General features: G+C 41.2%; 1 protein-coding gene across 3 annotated transcripts in view; it reads right to left on the reverse strand.

Annotated features, from left to right (window-relative positions):
- The window catches only part of IARS1 (isoleucyl-tRNA synthetase 1), a 120,198-nt gene that overhangs the window by 19,756 nt on the left and 75,314 nt on the right, over positions 1 to 25,128 (reverse strand). For all 3 annotated transcript variants that reach the window (XM_077325717.1, XM_077325718.1, XM_077325716.1), the window contains exons 19-29: positions 22,970 to 23,117; positions 17,906 to 18,026; positions 17,133 to 17,224; positions 16,861 to 16,938; positions 14,673 to 14,794; positions 9,479 to 9,581; positions 9,204 to 9,287; positions 4,464 to 4,638; positions 2,736 to 2,848; positions 1,506 to 1,601; positions 319 to 495 (exon numbers count right to left, since the gene is read on the reverse strand). In XM_077325717.1, coding sequence (XP_077181832.1) covers positions 319 to 495; positions 1,506 to 1,601; positions 2,736 to 2,848; positions 4,464 to 4,638; positions 9,204 to 9,287; positions 9,479 to 9,581; positions 14,673 to 14,794; positions 16,861 to 16,938; positions 17,133 to 17,224; positions 17,906 to 18,026; positions 22,970 to 23,117 — 1,309 coding nt within the window. The remainder of the gene's footprint in view (positions 1 to 318; positions 496 to 1,505; positions 1,602 to 2,735; positions 2,849 to 4,463; positions 4,639 to 9,203; positions 9,288 to 9,478; positions 9,582 to 14,672; positions 14,795 to 16,860; positions 16,939 to 17,132; positions 17,225 to 17,905; positions 18,027 to 22,969; positions 23,118 to 25,128) is intronic.

The following is a 25,128-nucleotide window of genomic DNA, read 5'->3' on the forward strand; positions in this document are numbered from 1 at the left end:
TGGGCAAATAGAAGAATTTACCAGTCTAACACTTGAGAGCACTGGTTTGAACTAATTCTACTGCAAATACAAAAAATAATCTACACTATGACTAAAGAGGGCTTAGACCACTAGGTGATACATAAAGCTATGCATGCTGGTTTTGCAATAACAGTTGGAGGATTCCACTGACTTTTTGAACCTCAAAACTAGTTATATAATATGAACATCTGAAATAGATATAGTCACTCTGGTCCAATAAACATTTAATGTGGACAATACATTATTCAGTTGATGGCCTAGGTGAATATTCTCCAAAGGATTCGTATTTGTTCGTACCTGGGTTTTCTCTTGAATAAGCACTTCTGTTGAGGGAGGCAATGGGTATGCCTTCAGGGCTGCCTTTATCGTTGCGAAAATGAAATCTGTATGTTCCTTAATCACTGTATCAAGATAATCTCCTTCTGGATGTGCTCGATAGTATACCGTAATCTCATCAGTAGGAACTAGATTCCGCTGTAACAAAAATCAGCAACTGCAATGAACAGTCATAGTTAAGTGCTGCATCCAGAAAGCAAAACCTATTTTGGACATTACCAGACCAAAGTTAATGTCTAAAAATAGTAAAGCAAAGGTATTTTTAAAAAATCATGCAAGCCAAAAGGAATAATTGCATATTATATTACAACTTTACTCTCTTAGCTAACAATACATTCTACAAAATGTTTCAGAGAACAAAAATAATTGAGCTTCATATGTGCAAGTTCTTTTTTGTAGAAAAAAACGTAATTATGCTGTTGATAAGCAAAAATTATTGCAAGATTAAGGATATTAACAGAATTAATTGAATTTTTGTTCTGAATCTGTGGCTGTTCCTGACTGAGACCAAAGTGTATTTATAGATATTTCTGTCTTAACACAAAGAGAAGTCACCTTCACACACAATTACCTGTGTCATGCTCATTTTTATTCTCCGTTCTATTCTCTTTTTATAGCCATCTGTTCAGTCTCTATATCATAGTTAATACTTTTCTTTCAATACTTTCCTGTTATGTTTAAAGCATTGATTTCTTCTGTTTCTTCACAGACACACTGTTATTAAGATCTGCTTAATGATTTTGTTTTGCAATACTGCAGCTGATTGCACAAGAGCCATATATGATCTTACAAGCTGGGGGGTAGTGGTGGAGGGAGACCAATAGCACAAACTAGGATGAAAAGAAAAGTCTCTCTCCAATTTGTCATACTATATAAAATACTCTCATTGGAAATCACACACACAATTCTCAACAGAACTACAGTCACTACAAATGACTTCTGAACCTCATGCAACTTCCCAAAGCAGGTTCTGGAAAGGTATGGGAGTCTAATGCTCAAAATAACCCCCAAAGTAGTCCTTTTGATCACAGCTGTAGTTTCATACATATTTGTAAAACTTTAACTTAAAAGGGATGGATCCACAGAGGCAGAGCAACCTTGACCCCACCCACAATGTTGAGGCTACTGGAGTCCTTAGATTGGCTGACCTTCTTCCGAAGTTTCTGGATACGATTTATTACTTCACGTGCCACACCTTCATCAACCATAGACTGATCAGGAGTAACATCCAAAAGAACCAAAACCTTGAGAGAGAGTGGAATACATACAAGCAAATGCTAAAAACAATGTAATAAATACAATCCAGGTTGTACAATTAGGTGTTATATCATGTATTGTATATGTATAAAAGGCTCACTCATGGATGCCAAGGGAAATCATTTCTGAAAAGCCGTAACTAACACTTTTGGTAAAATGTATCCCTTTTTTCTTGTGCAGTGTTGCAGTATAGGGCAATAAGGACACAATGGTCAAAAACAATGTCTACTCCCTTGCCACAAGGTCATTTTTCATCTCTTCCAGTGCCACAGAGCAAACTGCTAACGTGAAGCTTCATCTCTGTTGTTGTTTTTTTCAACCTAGTGTGGCCAATGATAATGAAGATGCCAAGGCACTAAAAGCCTTTAGGACTTAGTGCAAGACAACACAATCCACTTAACTCTGAAGTAGCTGTATTTAACCATTATGAGCAGGACTCAGAAAAGCAATATGCCTGCATTCCCTACAATTATGTAGAAGAAGAGCTGGTTCTTATATGCCGCTTTTTTCTACCCAAATGAGTCTCAACGCGGCTTATATTCACCTTCCCTTTCCTCTATGAGCAGGACACTGCTTAGGCGATCTATTTCAAAGATTTATCACATTTTCAAACTTCCTAAGTGGCTTCATATGGCTACAACAATGGAGCAAGACGCAATTAAAGTTTAAAGTACATTTACTATAACTCACTTCTACCATGAACTATACAAATTTGTTTTTCTAAAGAAAAAGCAGCAGGGGAGGGGATGGAAGGAGGAATGCACATCCCATGGCTGGCATCTCACCACAGATCTCATCTCTTTCTCAGTGCTCTAGCTGCACTGAGGACAAAGTTGGCACTGTGGGCAGCTGTACTAGGCAAAAACAGAGGAGGGATGGTTTGTCAGGCAGAGTAGCCTCACCCTCCTGATTTGCTAAGAGGGCTCCTTCCCCCAATTTGGGTGGGCTGGTTGTTGGTACTGCCTTCCTATGGGTCTGAGAAAGGCCTGAGAAGGGTGTGCTAAGAGCCTCTCCTGCAACTTAAAATGAATGAGAGGAAGATAATAATGCTGATAATTCCCGCAGGGCCCTCAGCTCTTTTTTTTAATGATTTTTTTATTCATAGTCACTATATTTGATACCTGAGAGTCAGAATGTGCTTCAAAGTGGGCAGATCCTTCAACAGCCTGGTCAAAGGTATACATCAGACGGAGATCTTCCTCATGCAGTTCATGTCCTTCCACAACAATGGTGCCTGGTTTATTTAAATTGCTAAGTTAGTACATGCATCCTGAACTGAAACAGCAGCAAGGTTTGAGGATTTTACACACTATTACTAGCTCTATAAATTATGCTCCGTAATGTTTCTGCTTTCAACAGAGGTCTGTATATTTCAACATTTTAGCATACCCACCACTACATTAAAGTGTATAATGAAGATGCTGCAGAGCATGAAACCTATGACTTACTGTGGTATGGCTCTACTCACTTCCTTCTTTTAAATGAAATGCCGGTGAATGCTCTATATATGGAGACTGCTTGTGGAACTAGAGAGCCCACAGACCAGACTGATATCCCCCAGCATAGATAACTTGAATGGACAAAATAAAAACTCTAAAAATAGACCATTAAAGCAGAGAAGCAACAGGAGTCTTACAATTAAGACCAGGAGGTTTATCAAAACAGATCAGCCACACAGAACAAGACTCCACATAGTTTCTACAACATGCTCTGAATATAGAAAATATTTGGTTAGATCACAAGATTTGGTTGAGATTGTTTCATCTTATACTGCTCTTTGTGCCACAATCCTCTCCCCATGCTTAAGGTCCCTGGGGAGGGTGATGCTAAGTCTGTTTGAAATTTTTCTTTTATGCTTTGCAATTTTATGCCAATAAAGGTACTCTGAATCTGAATCTGCTAAGTCTAATAATGATGGAAGGAGTGTTGAAAGGAAAACCAGAAGTCATTACAAACCAGGTTCTGACACTTACACAGCTTGGCCCCCATTCATAAGGAGTTCTCCCACAGGTCCCTTCCCATCCCCACCGATCTTAGCAAGCAGTTTCCAAGAAGACATGTTTGTGCCCCAGAAATTGAGGCTACCAGACACATTGCTCAGGGAATCAATCAGGGCACCACATTTCCTACATGCACCAAATTTCCTACATGCCCTGATGGCCTTAGATGCTGCTTTTCCATCATTTCAATGGACTCAAAGATTTAAAAAGATGCCCACTGCATGCCAAACCTGCTGCCAGGCTAGGTAAGAGAAGGAGCCTTTAGACCCCACCACACTCCATGGGGTGCTGGGGAATGGGGCAGGGCATCAAATTAGTATAATGCCAATTAAAAAAATTAAATTGGAGGTCATTCTGAATTGTGGGGTGGAGAACCCTATACTATAGTGCTTCCTTAACTCATCTCCAACTTGATCAGTTTTTTTCTGAGATACTGACCAAAGTTTTTTTACCAAGATTGAAACATTTATGGCATTTAAAGAACAACCAAATTAAAGTACAGAAGATTTAAACATTTTCTGCTTCTGACATTAAAGCTTCTTTTAAAGAAGTATCGTTTCTGAGTAGGCACTTCTGAAAAACTGGGGAACCTTCAGAGAATTGATCTAACCCTTCTCCGCTTTGCAATTATTCTCCAATATGTTTACAGAACCTATAAACACTTGACAGTATTGTAACTAGAGAAATGGCTTTTAAATTCTCTGCAATTTGTCATTAGGCTATAAAATATGGCCAAGCAGCTAAACCCAATTGCCTTGCACAGTTCAATGTGAAGTTATTGTGTGTCACTTTTCCAGTCATCACTACCACATTTCTCTGACAGAAGACACATCCTATATAGATACTGGCCTGTCTTTTGGAAGTCTTCCAGCTGCTCACTTGTCAGTTCCTTGATAGCAGCCATAACAGATTTAAAGGCACCTTTCAGGCGCTTCCCAAGCACCATGTGATCAGGTTCTGCTCTGAGTCGAATGCCATACTTATCTTTATCAGTCGATAAAGTCACTTGACGGACATTAAGCTCCTGAACATTGGGGGTGGGTGGGTGGGGATAAACAGATTTATAGAAATAATGAGCAACAAATGACCTGTTTTATATTTAAAGACTGAACTGCAAAATACTTGATAGAATATACAACAACAAAAAATACGTCAACTACATTGGTTTAAGTACATAACACAGATTTTCTGCACATACAGAATCATGTACTCCTTTATCACTGGGGTGGATCCCCCTTCTATTTCATTCAGCTCTCGGCACATCATCCACACTCTGCTATTAAATCAGGTATCTTCTGTACAACTTAAGCAATGGCCAAAGAGTAACCTTTTGGCTACACCTACCCACCTAAAGAGTTACTACTTCCATTAATGGCAGATATTCCTTTATAAGTAAACATTGCTAACTATCTTTAAACTGCACGTGGCGCCGCGGGCACCACAGACTAAATAAAAGAGTAAGGGCTGGTGGGGAGGAGTTAGGGCGGGCTCTGTCCGGGATAAAAACTTGGAGGAGCGAATCAGGAGCCGCGAAGCGGCTCCTGATTCGCTCCTCTGAGTGGCAATCCAGGGCCAAGTGGCCAATTGGGAGGCGCACCTCCCTATTGGCTACTTGGCCCGTCCCGAGAACATCCGCCCGCGAACTCCACACTCCTCCCGACCGCCATCCTTGACGGAGGGCAGCCGGCTAGGAGCCTTGCCCCACAGCGCTGGCCTCCGGGGAACACACTTCCCCTCGGCACAGTGCCTGCCCTGCCCTGCCTACGCACCTGCGGACGCCCCCCCAAGCCCTTCTCACTCCCACCCCGACCGTCCGTTCCCGCCCGCCAAAGCCCCCGCCCTGCCCAGCCCGCTCGACTAGCACCATGCCCACCACCCGCTGCCCGCGCCCTTCACACACCCACCCCACCACTTGCCCATCCGCGCTTGGCCGCCTTTCCCCCGAATTCCGCGCTGCCGCCACCGCCCGAACCCTTCCACGTACACGCCTGCACGGCCTTCAAAGCCCCTGCGAACACCGAAGACGACGAGCCAAAATGGCGGCACTACCTCCCAGAACGCTGCGCCGCCAACCACGCCGCCTCCACGCTCCCTGCCACCTTTGCGTCCCCTGGTCAGAGAGAAGACGGCGATTGCAAATGGTGCCGCTACCTTCCGAAGCGCTGCGCCACCACCCACGCCGCCTCCACACTTCCTGCTGCCTTCGCCCCCCCCACAGGCACGCCTCACCCACGCCCGACTCACCAACGCCCGCTAAACGCCGTGCCTGCGCCTCGCCGACCCTCAGGAGCCGCCACCGCTGCCGTATGCTGCGCCGATTTCCCGGGATCCGCCAACAGCCACGGTAAGACCTCCCACGCTCCCTTTCTGCCGCCCCACGGACGCCGCCCCCAGCCTCCTCACCCACACCACGCCATCGAGCCGTAGGGGGAAGTCTGCGCCAGTCCGCAGTGGGGGAGGCCGCTGCCATCTAGCGCCCATTTTATTTAGGAATAAAATGGGCTTTAAATCTAGTTGCTCATAATGCAGATGTCATAATAAACCAGTGGTCTTTTTAAACTGCATTGTGTAAGCAACTCTACTAAGTCTACAGGATAATAATTAGTCCCAGCTATAGAAATTAATACAAACTAGTTCATAAATCAACCAACAAACCCTATTTGGATGGACCATGTGCATTCAGACATCACATCTAAGCAGGATTGGACCAAACAGTGAAATGTTTCTCTCCAGTGAAATGTTTTGTTCCCCAGTATACATATTACAGTATAATAGAATCCAGCCTGATAAAATAGGCTACCTTTCTATTTTGCACCCAAAAATGTGTTCCAGCATACTTCTACAGTGTCCCATAGATCTTGCAACCTGAGAAACCTGTTGTCTGTCAGAACTAATATGTACGTATGCAATATTATAAAGAGATCAATGTCTTTTACGAGGCACAGACTTATTAGAATTCAATTACAGAAAGCCACACAAAGAGTTACTTTATCTGTCAGGGCATACACTGTTAATTTCTAGAATGTCATAAAGGTCTGAATTGGCTCTGCTTCCTAGACAGAGGAACAGTTTGCAATCAGCCCTCTACAGCAATGCTTAGCCAAAAGCAATTTTCCTGTACAGACCAGCCGAAACAGCTTACATGTTTTCTTCCCAGCTGTCTGTTTTCTAGAAAGGATACACAAGAACTATTTATTTTCTTTCATTTATAACTTAATGAATCAAAATGTTTCCACAATAGGCTTTAGGAAGAAGAAGCATGTCAGTAGGCAAGTTACAGAGGAGGTTCAGCTCATATTTTTCACTAGCTGCATTCCAGGGGGAAGCATTACACTCTCTACACGTACAATCTTTCCATAAGTAGCTCTGCAAAACTCCCAGAACTATTTTTTTCGTTCCACCAATGTCAAAGAAACCCAGGGGGGGAGGAGAAAATAAGATCCTTGCATGTCCCCAACTTATAAACTTCTAATCATTTCTATGAAAACAGAACAGGATATGCTTGCAATTCAGCAGAATTTTAGCTCAGGCCCTGTTTTTTAAAGAAATGGGATTGCAAAATAAACTTGCCAGCGACACATTAGCTGGGTACTTGAAGGTTTTTAAAAACTGCTCTACTGTAGAGGTTGTCTTTTTTTTAATGCCCTCATTATTTACGATAAATAGTTCTATGGTATATAGGTCACCCAATTAAATAGTAATGTCTTTCTCAGATGGCAGAAAAGGGTGTTTGTCAATTGAAGATCTAAAAGGGCGTCCCCCCCACTTTCTGTTCAGTATAGCATTCTGCCATTAAGCAGAAGTGGTGTGGCAGGCTGGTACTCATTGACATTTTCATTTTTTGAGCTTTTCTACTTGAGTTTTGCTTTACACTCTTCATCACGATATACATGGTTGCCATTTGTATCAAAATGTGATTGGCTGCTGACTCTGGAGCAACTTTTTGAACAGCCATACTGAACTTGCTGAATACCTCCTTTCATTACCTTGACCTATTCTAAGCACTTAGCAACTAAGCAGCGAAGGAAGGAGCTGCAAGACCTCAGTGTCCATAGTTGTCATTATTCCATATAGCTTGCATCATTAGGCTCTCATACTGCCCAAATTGCCAAATGTACGTTGCCAACTTGACAACAGCCAGAAGGTGAATAAAAAACAGCTTTGGGTAAGAATGTAAGGACACAAGAAGAGCTTTGCTGGGTCAGACCAAACACCCATCTGGTCCAGCATTCTGCACTCAGAGTGGCCATCCAGCTACCTCTAGGAAGCCCACAAACAGGAAGACTTCATCAGCATCATCCTGCCTGAGTTTCCCTGGTTAGTAGCCACCGAGAGCCCAGTCATCCAGGAATCTGTCCACTCCCTTTTTAAAGCCTTCCAAGTTGCTAGCTATGAGCTCAACCTGTGGCAGCAATTTCCACAGCTTAACTATATGCTGTGTGATTAAATATTTTTGTTTGTCCTGAAACTCCCTCCCTTTAGCTTTAGCAGATGACCCTGCCCACACTCTTGATGTCATTCATAATTTCATAAACCTCTATCATGTCTCCCCTTACTTGCCTTCTTTATAAACAGCCCTAAGCATTTTAACTGATCCTGAGAGTGCAGCTGGTCAATATCCTTATTTCAGTGTGATGACCAGAACTCTACAAAATCTTCCAACTGTGGTCTGGACATAAGGGCAGTATAACAACAGCAGTTTGATTCTCTATTCCTGCTCTAATTATGGCTAGCATAGAATTTGCATTTTTCACAGCAGCCACACCGTAGGTCAACATTTTCTCTAAACTATCCACTACCACTCCCTTTCTTGCTCTGCTGCTGAGAGCTCAGATTTCATCAGTGTATATGGGATGTTGGGATTATTTGCCCCAATATGTGTGGCTTTATACCTGCTCACATTGAATATCATTTGCCATCTGAGTGCCCGTTTCCCCAGTTTGAAGAGTTCCTTTGGGAGCTCTGTGCAACCTGTTTTTTTGTCTTAACCACCTTAAAATAATTTGATGTTAATTGCAAACTTGGCCACCTCACTATTCAACCCTAACTCCAGGTCATTGAACAGTGTCAGTCCCAATACAGATCCCTGAGGGACCTGCTGTTCACACCCCTCCACTGCAGAAACTGACCATTTATTCCTACTCTCTGTTTTTTTAGTCAATTTCCAATCCATCGAGGATCTGGAATCAGATAAGGCAGTGGTCCCCAACCCCCGGTCCGGGGACCAGTCCCGGTTCGTGGATCAGTCAGTACTGGGCCACGGCTCCTCCTTGTCCTCCCCAGCTGCTGCCTCAGGGCTTGCCCTGCCACTCTGCCGTCGGCTCACCTTTGGTGCTCTCTGGCAACCGCCATGGCTGGGGCTCCCCCTTGGCCTGTCATTGAGCAGTTGCTGCTGGCAGGGCCCCCCAGCGGGCGGCGGGAAGTCAGGGGTGCCGGTGGGAAAGCAAGTGGTGGCAGCCCTCAGCAAAAGACTACTCCCCTCCCCAGGCCTCAGTAAAATTGTCAAGTGTTGACCGGTCCCCAGTGATAAAAAGGTTGGGGACCACTGAGATAAGGTATGAGCAATGCCTTCTACACTTTCCATCTTACCTCTAGTATGTACTTTTCCAAGGACCTGATATCTTCCAGTGCCTGGAGATCATGATGGATGACCACTATCTCTTTCAGTGGATACTGAAATTAAAATACAACAACATTAGTCTGGAAAAAGGAAACCAAGAGCTAGAGTAAAATGCAACCTTGGCCATTTAAAGTTTTCTCTCAGTTCATCTTTTGGATCATATTGATTCACTCATGACATTCTCTGGCAGAGTCAATACGTGCTTATAGTATATCAATATAAAATAAATTAAAGACTACCTTACCTTTACTGGAATGGTTTTTCTATCTCTGATTACCCGTCCAAGTTCAATAACAGATTGCATTCGGGAAACAGCACTTTCTATATTTTTGTCAATCAGATCCTCCCTAGATTTATAAGGAAGAAAATATTTCAACTCTTGAGTGCATTAACTGAGACAAAGTCTTTAAAGTTGCAATCTCTTTAAAACTTGACTGAATAGACAACGCTTGCATGAACACTCCTGCAAACCCAACTTCCAAGAATACAGTTCTGACCATGTAAAAACTTAATTTGAAGTCAAGTGCAGATCAACTGATTGTGTGACAGCAGACAATGCACAGCTAAGTGCTAATCTTGCCCCGCACAGTTAATGGAGTAGAAATGGAGTAGAAACCACCCAGAGCCTCAGGGGAGGGCAGTATACAAATGTAATAAATACATAAATGACACCAAACGAAAGCAAAAACCACTGCCATCCAAAATATTAATTTTTTAACAGAATGGCAATCCTGAGAGCCACTGTGATATGGCTGTTTTAATGTCAGACCAGGATCTGAAAGTCCCACATTCAAATTCCTACTCTGCCATAGATGCTTTCTGGTTGACCTTGGACTAGATGCATACAGGGTCCTAACCTCACAGGGGTCATTCTATTTCCCATGAAAGCTTCATTTATATTCCTATACTAACCATGACTAAAAAATATCAGCCTGCTACTAAATAGAGCCATTAGATGACAGCAAAAATTGAAGGAGGAAACTGGAAATCTGGAAATCTGCCCCCCAAATTTTCTGAATAATACAGAGTAGGAAAAATAACAGATTTGAAAAGTTCATATCATATATCCTTTGGTGGCATATAAAACATTAAAACACTCATCAAATAAAATTCAAAAAATATAAATATAACTAGATAATACTTAATAGGTTAATTTGGGAATAAAAATAATATTAAGAAGAACAACTCATGCCATGATCTTCTGTTCGCGCAACATTATGGCACACTGAAAAATTTAACCACATTATCAATAGTATCTGGACTGCAGTCATTCAAAAGGGACAAAATCGTAAAGGTGTAGGAAAATCCTTTCTTGTTTACTAAAAGTGGATTTAAATATTTAAAACGAATATTTATATAACAACGACAATAGAAAAAATATGCAATATAGTTTTGATACTTTGCTCCACAAGGACAGTGTCTGTCTGAATATGGAATTTTTTAGAATCTCTCTGACAGAATTGCTGATGGCTACACTTTAAATCTAGCAAGAGAAAAAACTCTGTGTTGATGTGGCATACTTAAATAATTCAAGTTAAAAGCCATATGATCTACATTTAATGATATTCCCCATTTTAAAGGAGAACAGGTTTTATTTGCCGCACTAAGTTTTTGAAATTCGCTATCCAAAAATCTGTGCTTTATTACTCAAAATGCCTCTGCTGCTGATAACATACACAACGAGTCCAAGGATAAACACAGCATTTTAATTTTGTACTCAATATAGGCTAACCAGTTGATTCATTACATGCTGGGTATTAAGTGTAAATAAATATAACAACAAAGCAAGTGAGTTTACTACAACAAAAACAGAATGATTTACTCTTAAAATAAATTACATTCTTCTTAAGCATCATTAATTGGAAGGAACAAGATTGCACCTGGGACCTAGCAAATTAAGTTACATTCCTATAAATAAATTAAGATCTTTCTAAGATGCTTCAGACAATACCAGTCCAAGGGTATGCCAGTGTGCGTACTGCATTGAAAACAGGCACATTTCTATGCTGCAAAATATCCACAGACACTTCATCTATCTTCCTCTGGAAAAGTCACATGAATTATTAGAAAAAAATTCTTCTAGCTTTCTTGATTAACAATGATTTTGAAGTGGAAAGCACTCAAAATGATGAACGAAAGGTTCTGCATTCACAATTCCACAGGTCACCACGAGAAACATTCAGAGTACAGCAGATCTTTTATGAAGAAGCGTTGGTATCCTGGTACTCTATCCAGACCAGCTGAAACTATAGCATTGTCAGAACAACAACAACAAACCAGCATCCAAATAGACTCTTTTAATAATCAGAATCAGGACAAGATTCACCCTTCAAACAAATTAGCATACCCTTTGAACAGCTGATGCCATCCTATTTTCCCACAACTACTCCTTCATAAAATCTTGTACACTAATTTCTGAAGAGTTCTGTCTGAGTTAGATCTTTTCTGGTAGATACACTGACCATTCTTTTCTGCCTACAATTCAGCATCAGGTATGGGTTATTAGGAAAGCATACAGCCATGCAAAAATACATGGGTACAGTTTTGTTTTGATCTTCATGTAAGAACTTCTTTCTTTGTGTAAAACAGAATGAAAGGGGGACACAGCAGATTTACCAGAAGCAGAAAACTATGGATAAGAACAGCAATGCATGCCTGTAAAGTTCTAGATGGCTAGCCATGTTAGTCTGCTTGCAGCAGTAGAAAAGTGCAAGAGTCCAGTAGCACCTTAAAAGACTAACAAAATTTGTAGCAGAATATGAGCTTTTGTGAGTCACTGAAGAAGTGAGCAGTGACTCATGAAAGCTAATATCCTGCCACAGATCTTGTTAGTCTTTTAAGGTGCTACTGGACTCTTGCTCTTTTCTACTGTGAAGTTCTATTTCCTTGTAATTCAGGAAAACTACTCTTCTTTGGGCTTAACTTACCTTAAACAAATACTCTTACCTTTGCAAATGGATGTGAAAATTGAAAACTAAAAATTAGTCCTATTCATTACCCTGACACATCATCACTACATCTTTTGTCACTCCCGGAACTTCTTTATTTATTTATCTATTTTATTTATCATACTTATATACCGCCCTCCCCGGAGGCTCAGGGCGGTTTACATCATAACAGAGAACGATACATAAAACAGTCTGTAACATGTATAACTGATAACTAATAATTGTAACCAAAATAACAGCACAATATAACGGTATAACAATATAGTACTACAAACAGGTCCAGGGCTTATTGATGGGATTCTGAGGGGGGTGGTTTATTGATTGAATTCTGAGGGGGGGTGGGGGGGAGCAGGGGCCCTTGGTCGCTGTTGATTACGTCTGGTCTCAGCCAAATGCCTGGTGGAGGAGCTCCTTTTTGCAGGCCCTGCGGAACTGTTTAAGCTCCGTCAGGGCCCTGATCTCTTCTGGGAGCTCGTTCCACCACGTAGGAGCCAGAACAGAGAATGCTCTGGCCCTGGTCGAGACCAGACGGACTTCTTTAGGGCCAGGGATCCTTAGCTGGTTGGTGGTAGTAGAGCGCAGAGCTCTTTTGGGGGCATAGGCGGGAAGGCGGTCCCTCAGGTACACTGGGCTCTGACCGCGTATGGTCTGATCCGGAATTCAACTGGTAACCATTGCAGCTGGTGGAGAATAGGCCGGATATGAGACCTCCACGGTGTTGCTGTGAGGATCCTGGCTGCTGCATTTTGAACCAGTTGTAGTTTCCGGGTCAGGGCTAAGGGCAGGCCTGCGTAGAGCGAGTTACAAAAGTCCAGTCTAGAGGTGACCGTCGCATGGATCACTGTGGCTAGGTGTTCCGGGGCCAGGTAGGGCGCTAGTAGTTTGGCTTGGCGGAGATGGTAGAATGCCAGCCGCGCTACCTTTGTGATCTGGGCCTCCATTGTGAGGGAGGCGTCCAGAATCACGCCTAGGTTCCTGGCGGAGTGAGCCGTAGAGAGCTGCACGCCATCCAGGGTAGGCAGGTGCGCTTCCTCGCATGGGCCCTTCCTACCTAGCCACAGGACCTCCGTCTTTGAAGGATTGAGCTTCAGACGACTCTGCTTGAGCCATCTCGTCACTGCTTCCAGGCAGCTGGCTAATGCTTCTGGGGGAGAGTCAGGGCGGCCATCCATCAGGAGGAAGAGCTGGGTGTCATCTGCATATTGGTGGCAACCCAGCCCAAACTTCCGTACCAGTTGTGCGAGAGGGCGCATGAAGATGTTGAATAGGATAGGGGAGAGGACCGCTCCTTGTGGGACTCCACAAGTAAGTTGCCGGCGGTCTGATGTTTTCTCTCCTATTGCAACCCTCTGTCCACGATCCTGAAGGAAGGAGATCAGCCATTGAAGGGCTGTCCCTTGTATTCCAGCATCGATGAGGCGGCGAGCTAGAAGCTCGTGATCGACTGTGTCGAACGCCGCTGAGATTACAAACCTGTTGCTTTAAAAGCAAAGTATCTCTGATATTTCCTTGAGCACAATCTAGGTTTTTCAACATAGATATAGTAGCATATCAAGTGAAAACAAGGAACATACATATTTTTAAGTAACCTCTCCTAAATACTACACACATATTATATCATATTCTTACAGTAACGTGACAATGTTTTTTCCTAGTATTCAGGAGTTTTTCCTGAAAAACTCACATACAATCTTCCATGAAGTCAGTATGTTTATTTTTCAGCATACATAACTGTTAGGAAACCTGCACCATCAGTCATATATGAAGAGGCCTTAGAATATTACTTCAGGTGGCAATCTATTTTAATATCTATGTTGCAAAACACCCCCTCCCCCCATTCTACATTAGTTCACAGATGGCTATAAAGGAGTGTTTTATGCAGACTTCATGGAACTTTGGGAGATTACAGTACATTATTCTAAAGTATTCTACATTTAGAGTTCTTCAAGAGAATGCAATACACCCAGAGGGATTACCTGAAGTGACACCTATATTTATATCTCATCTTTACTCTAGTGAGCTCAAGGCAGGGGATGGCTGGAGAAAGTGGCCTTATGTAGTCAGGCTAAATCACCCAAGGATCATGAACACTTACCTTTCTGACAATTGGCTGTTGTCCCTCTATACAACTATACCAGTTTACTAATTTATTCCAAGCTTCAGTAGGAACCAACACATAATCCAGTTCATCAATTAGGTGCTCTTTCAAAGTTTGAGCTTCTGAATCTGCAAATAGGCCAGAGTGGCCTATTTAAGTGGAAGGATTGGATAAATATTATCTGAACAAATAATCTCTGGCAGATTTACTGATGTATGTAGTCTAAACTAGTTCTTCTGAGCATATAAACTCACCTGATGGTGATCAGGACTACCACTATTCATCAATGGAGAATTTGTTAAGAAGCACAAAATGTTATAAAGTGCCCAAGAGTTTTGACTGATCACACTTCAATGAATGGCTATCCATTATAGATCAACAGAGTCTCTTACCTAACTTGAGGAAGCATGAGGTAGTGAATACTATCTGTGTTCTTCTCCTGAACAGAGGCTGGATCAATCAGTGTCTTCAAATTCTGGTACATCAGTTCAGTGATAAATGGAGTGTAAGGTGCCTGAAATGACAATTCTGTATTATCTCATTATTCATATGCATGTCCTGTTTTTCAATTCATTATAAATAATAATAATAAAATTGCTAAATGCTTTTGTATATCCTATTACTCAAGTACATTGCCTAGAATTCAAGTTTTCCTTCACATTTTCTTACAAAATTACAATATTAATAAAAAGGTAAAGGTAAAGGTATCCCAGGTGCAAGCACCGAGTCATGTCTGACCCTTGGGGTGACGCCCTCTAGCGTTTTCATGGCAGACTCAATATGGGGTGGTTTGCCAGTGCCTTCCCCAGTCATTACCGTTTACCCCCCAGCAAGCTGGGTACTCATTTTACTGGCCTCGAAAGGATGGAAGGCTGAGTCAACCTTACAATATTAATATTTTACATTAAAAAGTATAATTTAGATGCAGACCAGGTAATACATAAAATGAAGAATATGGGAACTCCATAATTACTTTAGGAGTTAAAGCAGTCAGATTATGTTTGCACCATCTAATGTTTGTATCTTAAGTACAAAAAGTTTCCTTCCTCATTATTTCATCATCTCACAGCCATTCTAAACCCGAAGTGCTGATGGAGGGTCCTGATAACCAAACCGATGAAATACCGTTTTTGTCATGTGTGATATCATTAATTTCTAGAAAGTTTGAACTAGAAATCAATGGAAAGGAAAAGTAATCATGAAATCCATTCTTTTGTGTGTGTTTGAATTTAATATATTCAAGAAAAAAATGAACACTCATGCTTCTCTTGGTCAAATAGTTTTATTTCATGCAGCCTTTTAAGAAGTTTTTCCAGTGTGTCTGAATGTTCAATTTTTCCTGGTTTTCATTAATAAATGATTTTTGTCTATCCATGTTGTGTTGTATCCTTGTTTGACAGAGAGCCTGGGACCTGAGAAAAGCTTTTAAAAGGGCCGTGGGCCAAAAAAGGTTGAGAATGGCTGGTCTAACATGTAGGCACTGAAGCACATTTCAGTAACAACAAAGTCCCGGGATAATTCAAGCCTCTCAATGACATAACTGCAGACCAAATGAGTGAAATGATACAAATAGGTGTCATGCTTAGAATCTTAGGATGTATATTGTTTATGGGGCTTTGGAATTTAGACACCAATGACTGATTTAAAAAAAAAAATCACTATTTGAGCAATTATATAATATCACTTCCAGAGAAATGATATCAGTCAGTTCTAGCAATCACTGTAAACTCTATGGTTTTATCACAGAGTTTCCAGTGATAAGAGGCATTTCCAGGTTTTTCCTTGATAGAGCCTCTTTCCCAGGCTGATGCTGGTTGCCTAGAAATCACTTTTACTATATACTGGGTAATGGCAACCTGATCTGGAAAAGAAGAAGGATTTGTCAGCAGAGTGAACAGTTTCGGAGCCTTTTCTGTCAATGGACATTAGGCATTTTCTTTTTCTCTCATAAACGATGCAGAAACTCCAGAGTATCACTGTTATCCTGACTACAGGCAAGTCAGTCACTGAGGATTAAGACACTGCAAGTGTATTTATCAATACAAGCCTTTGAGGATCAAATTGTGGAATTGTCCACAAGGCTGAATATTGCAAGTCCATAGCCAGAGCTTTTTCTAAACATTCTGTGCCAAGGTAACAGGCATTCTGACAGAAGACAAGCTCATTTCTAAGAACTGTATACATTCTGCAAATTAAGAAGCATATTTTACTATATGCATAATTTATTTTTTTTATTAGTTTGCATTATTTATGCTGGTTTCACTTATAGGGCAGAGAAAGGAGGTAAGGCAGTGAATACCTACCACTACCCACTTAATTCTATCACTTTTGAGATGTCAGTCAGCCATCAGCCAGGCACTGCCAAGGATGCTTTCACAATTATAAGGGATAGAAACATTTTTAAATGAAAGCTATGGCTGTTGGGACACCAAATCTTGCCCAATTCCTACAGTCTTCAAGAAGGCCTCTGTTTTCCAATGAAGCATCCATTAATTTTATAGGACAAGAAAGCTTCTGAAATTAAACATAGAAGAGAATTAATAAAAGGACAGTTATAAATCAAAAACAGTTCTGCCTTACCATAAGTCTGCACATAGAGAACAGAACACTGAATAAGGTTTCTAAGGCCATGATGCAATCCTCAACGCCACTTTCACCCTAAGCGATCATGCAGAAAAAGAGATCACAATTAGCTTCATTTTTAGCCCATGTTTGGATAATATATGCTTACAGAAGAACAACATGGCACTGCGTTTCAAATGATATACAAATTATTTGTATTCCAAAACAAATAATTGCACATTCCCAACCCCAACTTTCATGTATATAAACTGCAAGAATGATCATCCTACCTTTAACCTCCTCCGATTCATTCTGACATACCAATTGGTAAGGATGTCCACAAACTTTACTAGCCGAGGAACCACTGTATAGAGCCTGTAGGCTGAAGATGAAAAACGAACACTGAAATTCCCCTCAACCTTCTGACCACTGTTTTCCATATTTAAAGTGACTATTCAGACAATAGTTAAACACAATAAATCCAAGATGGCTTGATTCACTTGTAATGTTAATCCATGAGTAGGGTCAATTCGGGAATATTTGCAGGAGGGGTGGATGGCATGATCCTAAGGCTGAGTAGCAACTTGCAAAAACATGGTTACAAGGAGTCAGCATTATTATCTTCACCAGATCACGGTCAAATGTTATTAATGTAAAGCATTTATATCAATGATCCGTTTGCTTCACAGGATAACTTATTCACTTATTCAGATATTGTATGTATGCCCCATCTCTTCCTCAAGGTACATCCTCAAAGACACCCGCAACATTCTCTCCCCCATCATTTTCACCAATATTTTAACAGTGCTTGATTTGTGATTTCCTCCCTGTCTTATACTAGCATTACTATTTTAATTCTATTTCCTTATAAAACACATTGAGCGTTTTATTGGGTCATAAGAGGATAAAACTAACCAAATAAAAGACAGCCACAGACTTCTCAGGTTAGATTACCTACACTGATGGACCCATGGTATAAGGACAGTTTCATGACTGTCCATGCAAAATGCTCTTAATATCTTTAGATCACTTTATTACAACAACTTGAGTTATAGGCACACACCTGCCATTTCTGCTTTAAAGAACTGAATGAGTGACTGCGTGAAGGAGAGGATCCACTTATCCATGATGTTGTTGTTTTCTCTAACTGTGTTCTCATTGAAAAGGAACTCCTTTCCTTCTTCCTGCAAACAGGGACAGAGGTATCAATGGGCATTACAGCTTTAGAGCAAAACAAAGATTCCTCAACTGAAGTTAGGGAGTATTAATATCTGTAGCACATCCACCCAATGAGAACATTAAGATGTGTCTGCTATTATGCAGCAACTTAACTGAAAACACACACTTGCAGCAGTTCTTGGGAACCAATAGCAAACATATGCATGAGAAGTGTTCTTACATATATGGGGGGAGGGCGTAAAAAGTGAATGCTCTTCTGAAGGAGATTGGCTTAAGGATTTTCTCATCTACTAAAAAAGAATAGCATTCAGTATAGTACCAATAGTTCAAATTGCCTGGCAAGCACAGTAACATTATATAGCGATAATTTCAACTGCTTTAATAAAATTAGATAACTTGAAAAATGCTTCAGTCAGAGATAGCTGCTTTCAGGGTACTCATCTAAAGACCTCTTATTTGGACTTTGCTGCCATTAGCAGTGGTAGGAAGCACTTCACTTCAGCCCTATGGAATATAGTATTATGCAAATCATTCAACTGACTGTAATTTCAAAGCAAGCTTAAAAGGCTGTATACAACTTGGAGCTATTTTGCCATGATGCTTGGCTTTAATGTTTACCTCTTATATGAACAGAGCAAGTCTCTCTCTCTTTCCCAGGCATCAGCTGTCAAATGCTATATACGGCTCTCACTTATTTAAGCCATGCTGAGCCATGTTTCTATATCAATTCTAAATAAATCCTTTTATTTGTGTAATTGCATAAGTTCTCAGTTACACAAATGCATCTTGGAGGCATAGGTCCACTCTACCAACAGAATGTAATGGAATCATCAGAACAATATGCAAGCACCAAACCTTAGCTTGGTTATTTCAAAAGGACAGAATGAAGTTGTTGAGTTTTAGGGCAATCTGAAGAAGAGGATTATCACTGCCTCGGGAGTCTCAGAAATAGCTGATTAATTAGGAAGCTCTCCTTGCAGAGGTGAGTGCTAAAAATGTAAACCAATTTCCATTACTATTTACTGAAGTCTGCTGCCTTTATTGCTGCTAACAGCCAAGTCTCAGAAGTTATTTTTAAAAACCCAGTGTGGTCTATTCAAATTACCACTCTCTTATTGGATGTACTCAGTCTTTCAAGGTGCCACTTGACTTGCTGTTTTTATTTCACCTGTATCAACAAATCTGCTAAAGACAGACTTCTCTTGAAATACCCCACAGTTCCTATGTAACCCAACATAGCTGTTTCACAGAAAACCATTTGGCCGTAATCATTGAGATAACAGGTCAAGATTTAAGAGCTGACTGTCAAGAGGTTGCCAAGAACATCTAGTAAAAATTAAAAGGTATTGCAGATAAGCTGCCACCTTCGATTTAAAATCGTTTACCCTTGTTGCTATCAAACGAAATATTGGACTTACTGTGAGAGTTTCTACTCATCAGTGGCATGGACAGTATCCTGAAATGTTTTACACCCCCTACTCACTGCATAGGCAGGGCTATGCAAATGTGTTTTTTTGCAGTGCTTTCATATCCACTTAAGGGATGAACCTCAGTTCATACAAATTTCAAGCGGAGGTGAATTTCCTTGTATTTATGAAGAAAACAGCATTCCACATATATAGTTCCTGTCCCAGAATTCCTTTTTTCCCCATGGAAAGGAAGGAATACCTTCCATTTCCACTGAAGAAAAAGAAACGCTCACAATAAGTCCATTGCTTCATTCTCCATCAGTGGAAGAAGATAGCCTGAAATGGGATGTTGAAAAGCAGTGTTAACCAGAGTGGACAAATTACAAAGACCTTTATGTGTTTAATTTATTGTGCCTTGAAGCTTTCTCAACTAAGGTTTTGTGAAACCCTGAGGTGTCTTGACAGCCTTGGAAAGGTATCCCAAATGGGTGTGAGTTAATTGATTTTTAATAGATTTACTGGGTGATATGACTATGACCCATTATGCATGGGTCAGAATGCCCACACTGGCGGTGGCAGGGCATCAGGGAAAATCCCTGATTATGCATGCCTCCGCCGCCAGAGCGGGCATGGCCCAGCCCAGGGCCACGGAAGGCCCACGTTATGCAAATGCGGGAACACCCGCAGCTTCCAGGATACCGCAGATGCCTGCAGGGGCTGGGGCGGGCCGACACTGTGCATAACTGACAGTGCCGGGCCTATCGGACCGACCGGCCCCGACCTACGGTGTCCCTGTAGGGACACCACAGAACCCTGCTGGCTCCGCAGAGCCGGCAGGAGCATCCCCCTGATCCTGCCATAGTGTATGGAGGGGGCTTGGCCCCCCACTCTCCCCTGGCCCCTCCTCACCCCCCCCCCCCGCTGCTGCCACTTACCCTGCCCGGCAGTGCACCGGGCTTCTTGGCCCCGACGCACAGCGTTTGTGCGTACTATGCCGGGACAGCCCTTACGCCTCGCCTCCGTGCGTACAAGGGAACGGTGGGGCATCCTGCCCCGCTGCAACAACATGGCAGCAGCACGGAGTAGCAGCTGCTGTGTATAATGGGTCAAAATGTGACCTGATATGACTATATGTGACTATATGCTGACCTGTTCCCCCTCCCAAAATGGCCAATGATGGGCCTAGAGGGGGTGGGAAGGGGAGGGACCCCAAATCGGCGCATACACAGCTACGCTTCCCAAACGTATTCTGCACGGTCGTATCCCTTATGGGTGTTCTCGAAGCCTAAATAATGTTTTAGTGGTTTCTCAATGGTAAAAAAAGTTGAGAAAAGCTGGTATAAGTAAATGTCTAGATTGCTGCCCGGGAAATTTCTGCAATAGGAACACTGGTGGAAAAGGCTGCTGTGATGGCTGTTGCCCTGTGGTGTTGGTGATGCCCCTGGGAACAGATAAGTGCTATAGATCATAGGCTAAGATTCACCTAGTAAAGGTTGACTTGGATACTTTAATCCCAGTGGAAGTGGAGTTGAGACACAGAGTTTGTAGTTTAGGAGGACCGTGCACTCTATGAACATCTTTAGTGCCTATCATACATTCATTTTGTTCCATTCCTTCTGCTTGAGGTATACTGGCAAGGGCAGAAAGGTCATAGGAAGATATCCTTTTCTTTATGGAATGAAAGAGGAATCTGTCACAAAGATCATTGAGTCTCTTTGGAAGGAGTATAATTCATGCCTTACGGAAGAGTGGAAAGTTCTGAGACATGTTTTGCTGATATGACAGCCACCAGGAAGGCTACCTTGAATGAGCGGGGTTCAACCAAAACCTGATGTAATGCTTGAATAACTTTGCTTAAATCCAAAGAAGGAAAAAAAAGGGTTATCTAGAGAGAGAGAGAACCCACGCCTCACAGGAATCATTTCTTTGTTCTCTGTCCTGAGGAATGAAGAGAAGTCTGTCATTTGTCATATGAGATTGCTGGGGTGAAGTCCCTGAGAGATGCCTTCATGGAGAAATCAGAGAACCTTCCTGATTACAGCTGATGAGGAGCACCACCTACTGAATATTTCCCATGTTGCATCATAGATCTTGTTGGCTGAAGTCTTTCCAGATTCCTGCATGGCAGCTACTGCCTCAGGAGGGTATACACTACCCTGCAGGACTCACCTTTCAACCTCAAGACAGTGAGCCGAAGCCAGCCTGGGTTGGGATATAGAAGATCTTTTAGGAATGGCTCAGAATCTTGTTGTTCTTTCTAGTTCCCTTGCTGAAATTGCCTCCCCACCCCTTTGCAAATAGCTGTGGAAGTTCATGCAATCCAAAACAAGGCAGTGCATGGACAGTGGTGTGGACCTTACCCAGATGTGGAAGCACTGCAAAAGATAATTCTATAACCCTGCTTGTAGAGCAAGTAAGTCGGCTACCCCATTTCAGGAGACCTATCTCCACTTAGATTCTTATCAAGTACAATCCTTATAATTTTAATGCACATTTGTTACCATTTGTATGCAAAACATATGTTATAATGTGCTTACAGAACTTTAAATATTTAATTTTTACTGGTGGTAAAGACTTTAGTAGATAGGCTACCAAAAAGACAATATAGCACTCTTTATCTTCCAGAAAGATAATACCTCATGTTTTAAAACAGTTAAAATGGAGGAGGGGGGATAAATATAATTTGATATAAATAGAAAATATCTGTGATCACTAGCTCTTTACAATGATTTTGTACTTTCAAATTAGCAGTGTTTTGAAACTGATCAGAAGCTAAACATAGTTAAAAAAGGACAAGGCAAAAGATGCCAGAGAGGAGATTTTGGAGGATATCAGAATTCTTTATACCTAGTTAGAATGACTTTCAAAAACAGGCATTTCAAAATACACCAATTAATTAATACACCTACAGAAATCAATAATCCAGTGGGCTCAATCAGGATAAAAAGGATTCATAAGGCAAGGGACAGAAAACGAAATGCTAATGCTTCTAACCGTATACTCAAGATGTACTCCAATTATGCAGGTTCAGAGTTCTTTCCCTTTCTACTTTATTCTGATTGCAGTCAAATGACTCCACTATAATTTTTTCTCCTAAATACTCTCTCTGTAGTTCTACCATTAAGTACGTGAACAGTTTCCTTATGACTTTTTTTAGAAATGCAGAGTCTGCATTGATGCAGCCTCATTTCACAGAATGCATGGAGGTAGTTTAAAGCAAATGAATGAAGTTATGAAAACATTTTGGAAGTTATGATAGTTGGTTTCATTAAAGGATATTACTCACTTCTCTTTACCCAATCGTCCTGCCCCACCCACCCCCCAGCCATTTCTACAGCATAACCATAGCTCCAATTTATTTTCAAACTGCATTGATTAATTTACATATAGTATCTGGGAACACCTTCAGTCAGAATGGTAGACTATGCATAGTGATATAAAAACATAAATTGACCTGCATGCTGACCCTGAGTTGAAATGCCATAATAAAAAAAACAGCAAAGCATAATTTTCTGTGGTTGAGTTTCAAGGCTTTGTACCTTTAGTTGCAAAATGACAACATTCTGAATGAGGAAGCGATATGCGTTGTACCACGGCAAGAAAACATCCTTCAGCACATCTCTTACTCCTTCTTCCTTAAACCTCAGGTTTTCTGCTCTTACCACAGGAGAATTGATGAGGTACAGCCTACAAGAGCACACAAATACAGCAGTGTATTATAAAGTGTTCTTACAAATAGAACAAGTTATCAATGTGGTATATTGGTTAAGAGTGTTCAACTAGGAATTTAGGAGACACAGGCTCAAATCTCCACTCTGCCATGGGGGCTTGCTGGGTAACCTTGGGCTAGTCACATGCTCTCAAGGCTGTTGGGAGGATAAAATGGAAGCAAGCAGAATAACATAAGCCCCTCTCGGCCCCCACTGGGGAGAAAGGTGGGGATATAAATGAAGTTAATAAATAAGCCATATTTAACATGCAAATCTTAATTTTGTTAAATGCTTGACCCCAAATTATGCTGAAACCCTAAACATTTTGTTCAATACAAGTGCCTGCCTCTCTTTTGAGACAGTTTGAAGCGGTCATCGCCATCGCAGGTAATTACTAGAAACAGGTTTTACAGTTGTGATAACTTCATTTTGAAATTAGAATGCACTTGTATTGCCAGATTTGTTACCCTACTGGTACCATCAGGATTTTAAGTGAAATTTGTCCTTTTTTCTACTCCCATTCTGTTTAATTACTTGCCTTTTCCCTCCTCATCTTCTCATTAGTTACTGGTTTTTAATTATTCCTTTTAATATTTCTACTATAGCCTGCTAATTTTAATGTTCCTTAATATCTGAAATGTTTTTGTCATATATTTTCAGTTGGATTATATTTTTTTTGTTATTGCTGCAATTTTAGCTGTTTTTATTATGTTAGATATCCCAGGAATGAATTATTTGGTCAGCAGATGGGATACAAATGTTAATTTAAAAATTGGTATTATGTATTCTAATCATAATTGCAATCTCCCTTTCTCAACAACATAATAAGTATTAGCATGTGTAACATCATTCCTTTCCCCCTGCCCCCTTCTATATCAAGCTAATAAATGGAACATAGAAAACACCTGTTTCTAAAGAAGAATTATGTTCTCTAGTTTGCTTCATCCACTGTTCCTTTCAAATAATTGTTTCATCTTTTCACATGGACAGATGGCTTTCTTAAGTTTAACTGCATTATGCATAATGAATAATTACATCTTACTTAAAACACCAAACAATTCAACCTATAGACTAAAACAACAACCATCACGAAGTTGACAAAATACTACAGAAACAGTGCAAAGCTCAGTGGGCTAAATACCTGCTTTCAGGAACAAAATGCCAATCATTAACAAACAATCTCCGAACGTCCCTTGTCTGGCTGCCGGACAATCCTCTGATCTCCTGGCTACACTATACATGTCATATGTAGAATAATACATAATACAGAATCTACAATCTTGAGAATACTGCACTCAAATACAGTAATACAGGAGCTACTTTGTGCATTGCAAGAATCATAGGCTTGAATCCACTAGAAGCTTCCAGTGATGGAAGGGATGTCCATCAGTGGAATGACCCCCCTCCCCCTCCCCCCCAATTCCTGTGGCAGCCTAAAATGCTTCCTCAAATATTGCTCCTGGGGGAATTCTGAACTGGGAAGGAAAGACGAGAGATGGCTTTTTTATACTCCACTTCTCACTACCCAAAGGAGTCCCAAAGCAGCTTACAAACACTTTCCCTTTCCTCTTCCCACAACAGACACCCTGTGAGCTTCTTGCATTCTGCAAGGGGTTGGACTAGATGATATCAGTTGATTCTATGAAGGCCTGAAGAAGTGGGCATCAAAATAAAGTACAACACAACTTAGATGAAAAATAGGAATGCAAAATAGCATGTTGAAAATTTTTTAACCAATGATCCAAGAGACCACAAGGAAATAAACAGCAAATAGGCAGCACACCATGACCAAATCCATATGTGATTCCAAGGAGCACAAAGCAAGCTAACACCATGCTAGCTGCCCCAATTCTAAGCAGCTTAAATGTGTAACTGTTCAAAAGCAGTGCATTTACCAATATGCTGAGAGGGATATTTGTATGTAGTACTTAATCAAAATTTGCATAAGAGGGGGAAAAAACTTTCCATAGAAGCAAAATTAGCTTAGT

This window comes from Paroedura picta, chromosome 3 (genome assembly GCF_049243985.1).
Source record: "Paroedura picta isolate Pp20150507F chromosome 3, Ppicta_v3.0, whole genome shotgun sequence".
NCBI classification, from domain to species: Eukaryota; Metazoa; Chordata; class Lepidosauria; order Squamata; family Gekkonidae; genus Paroedura; species Paroedura picta.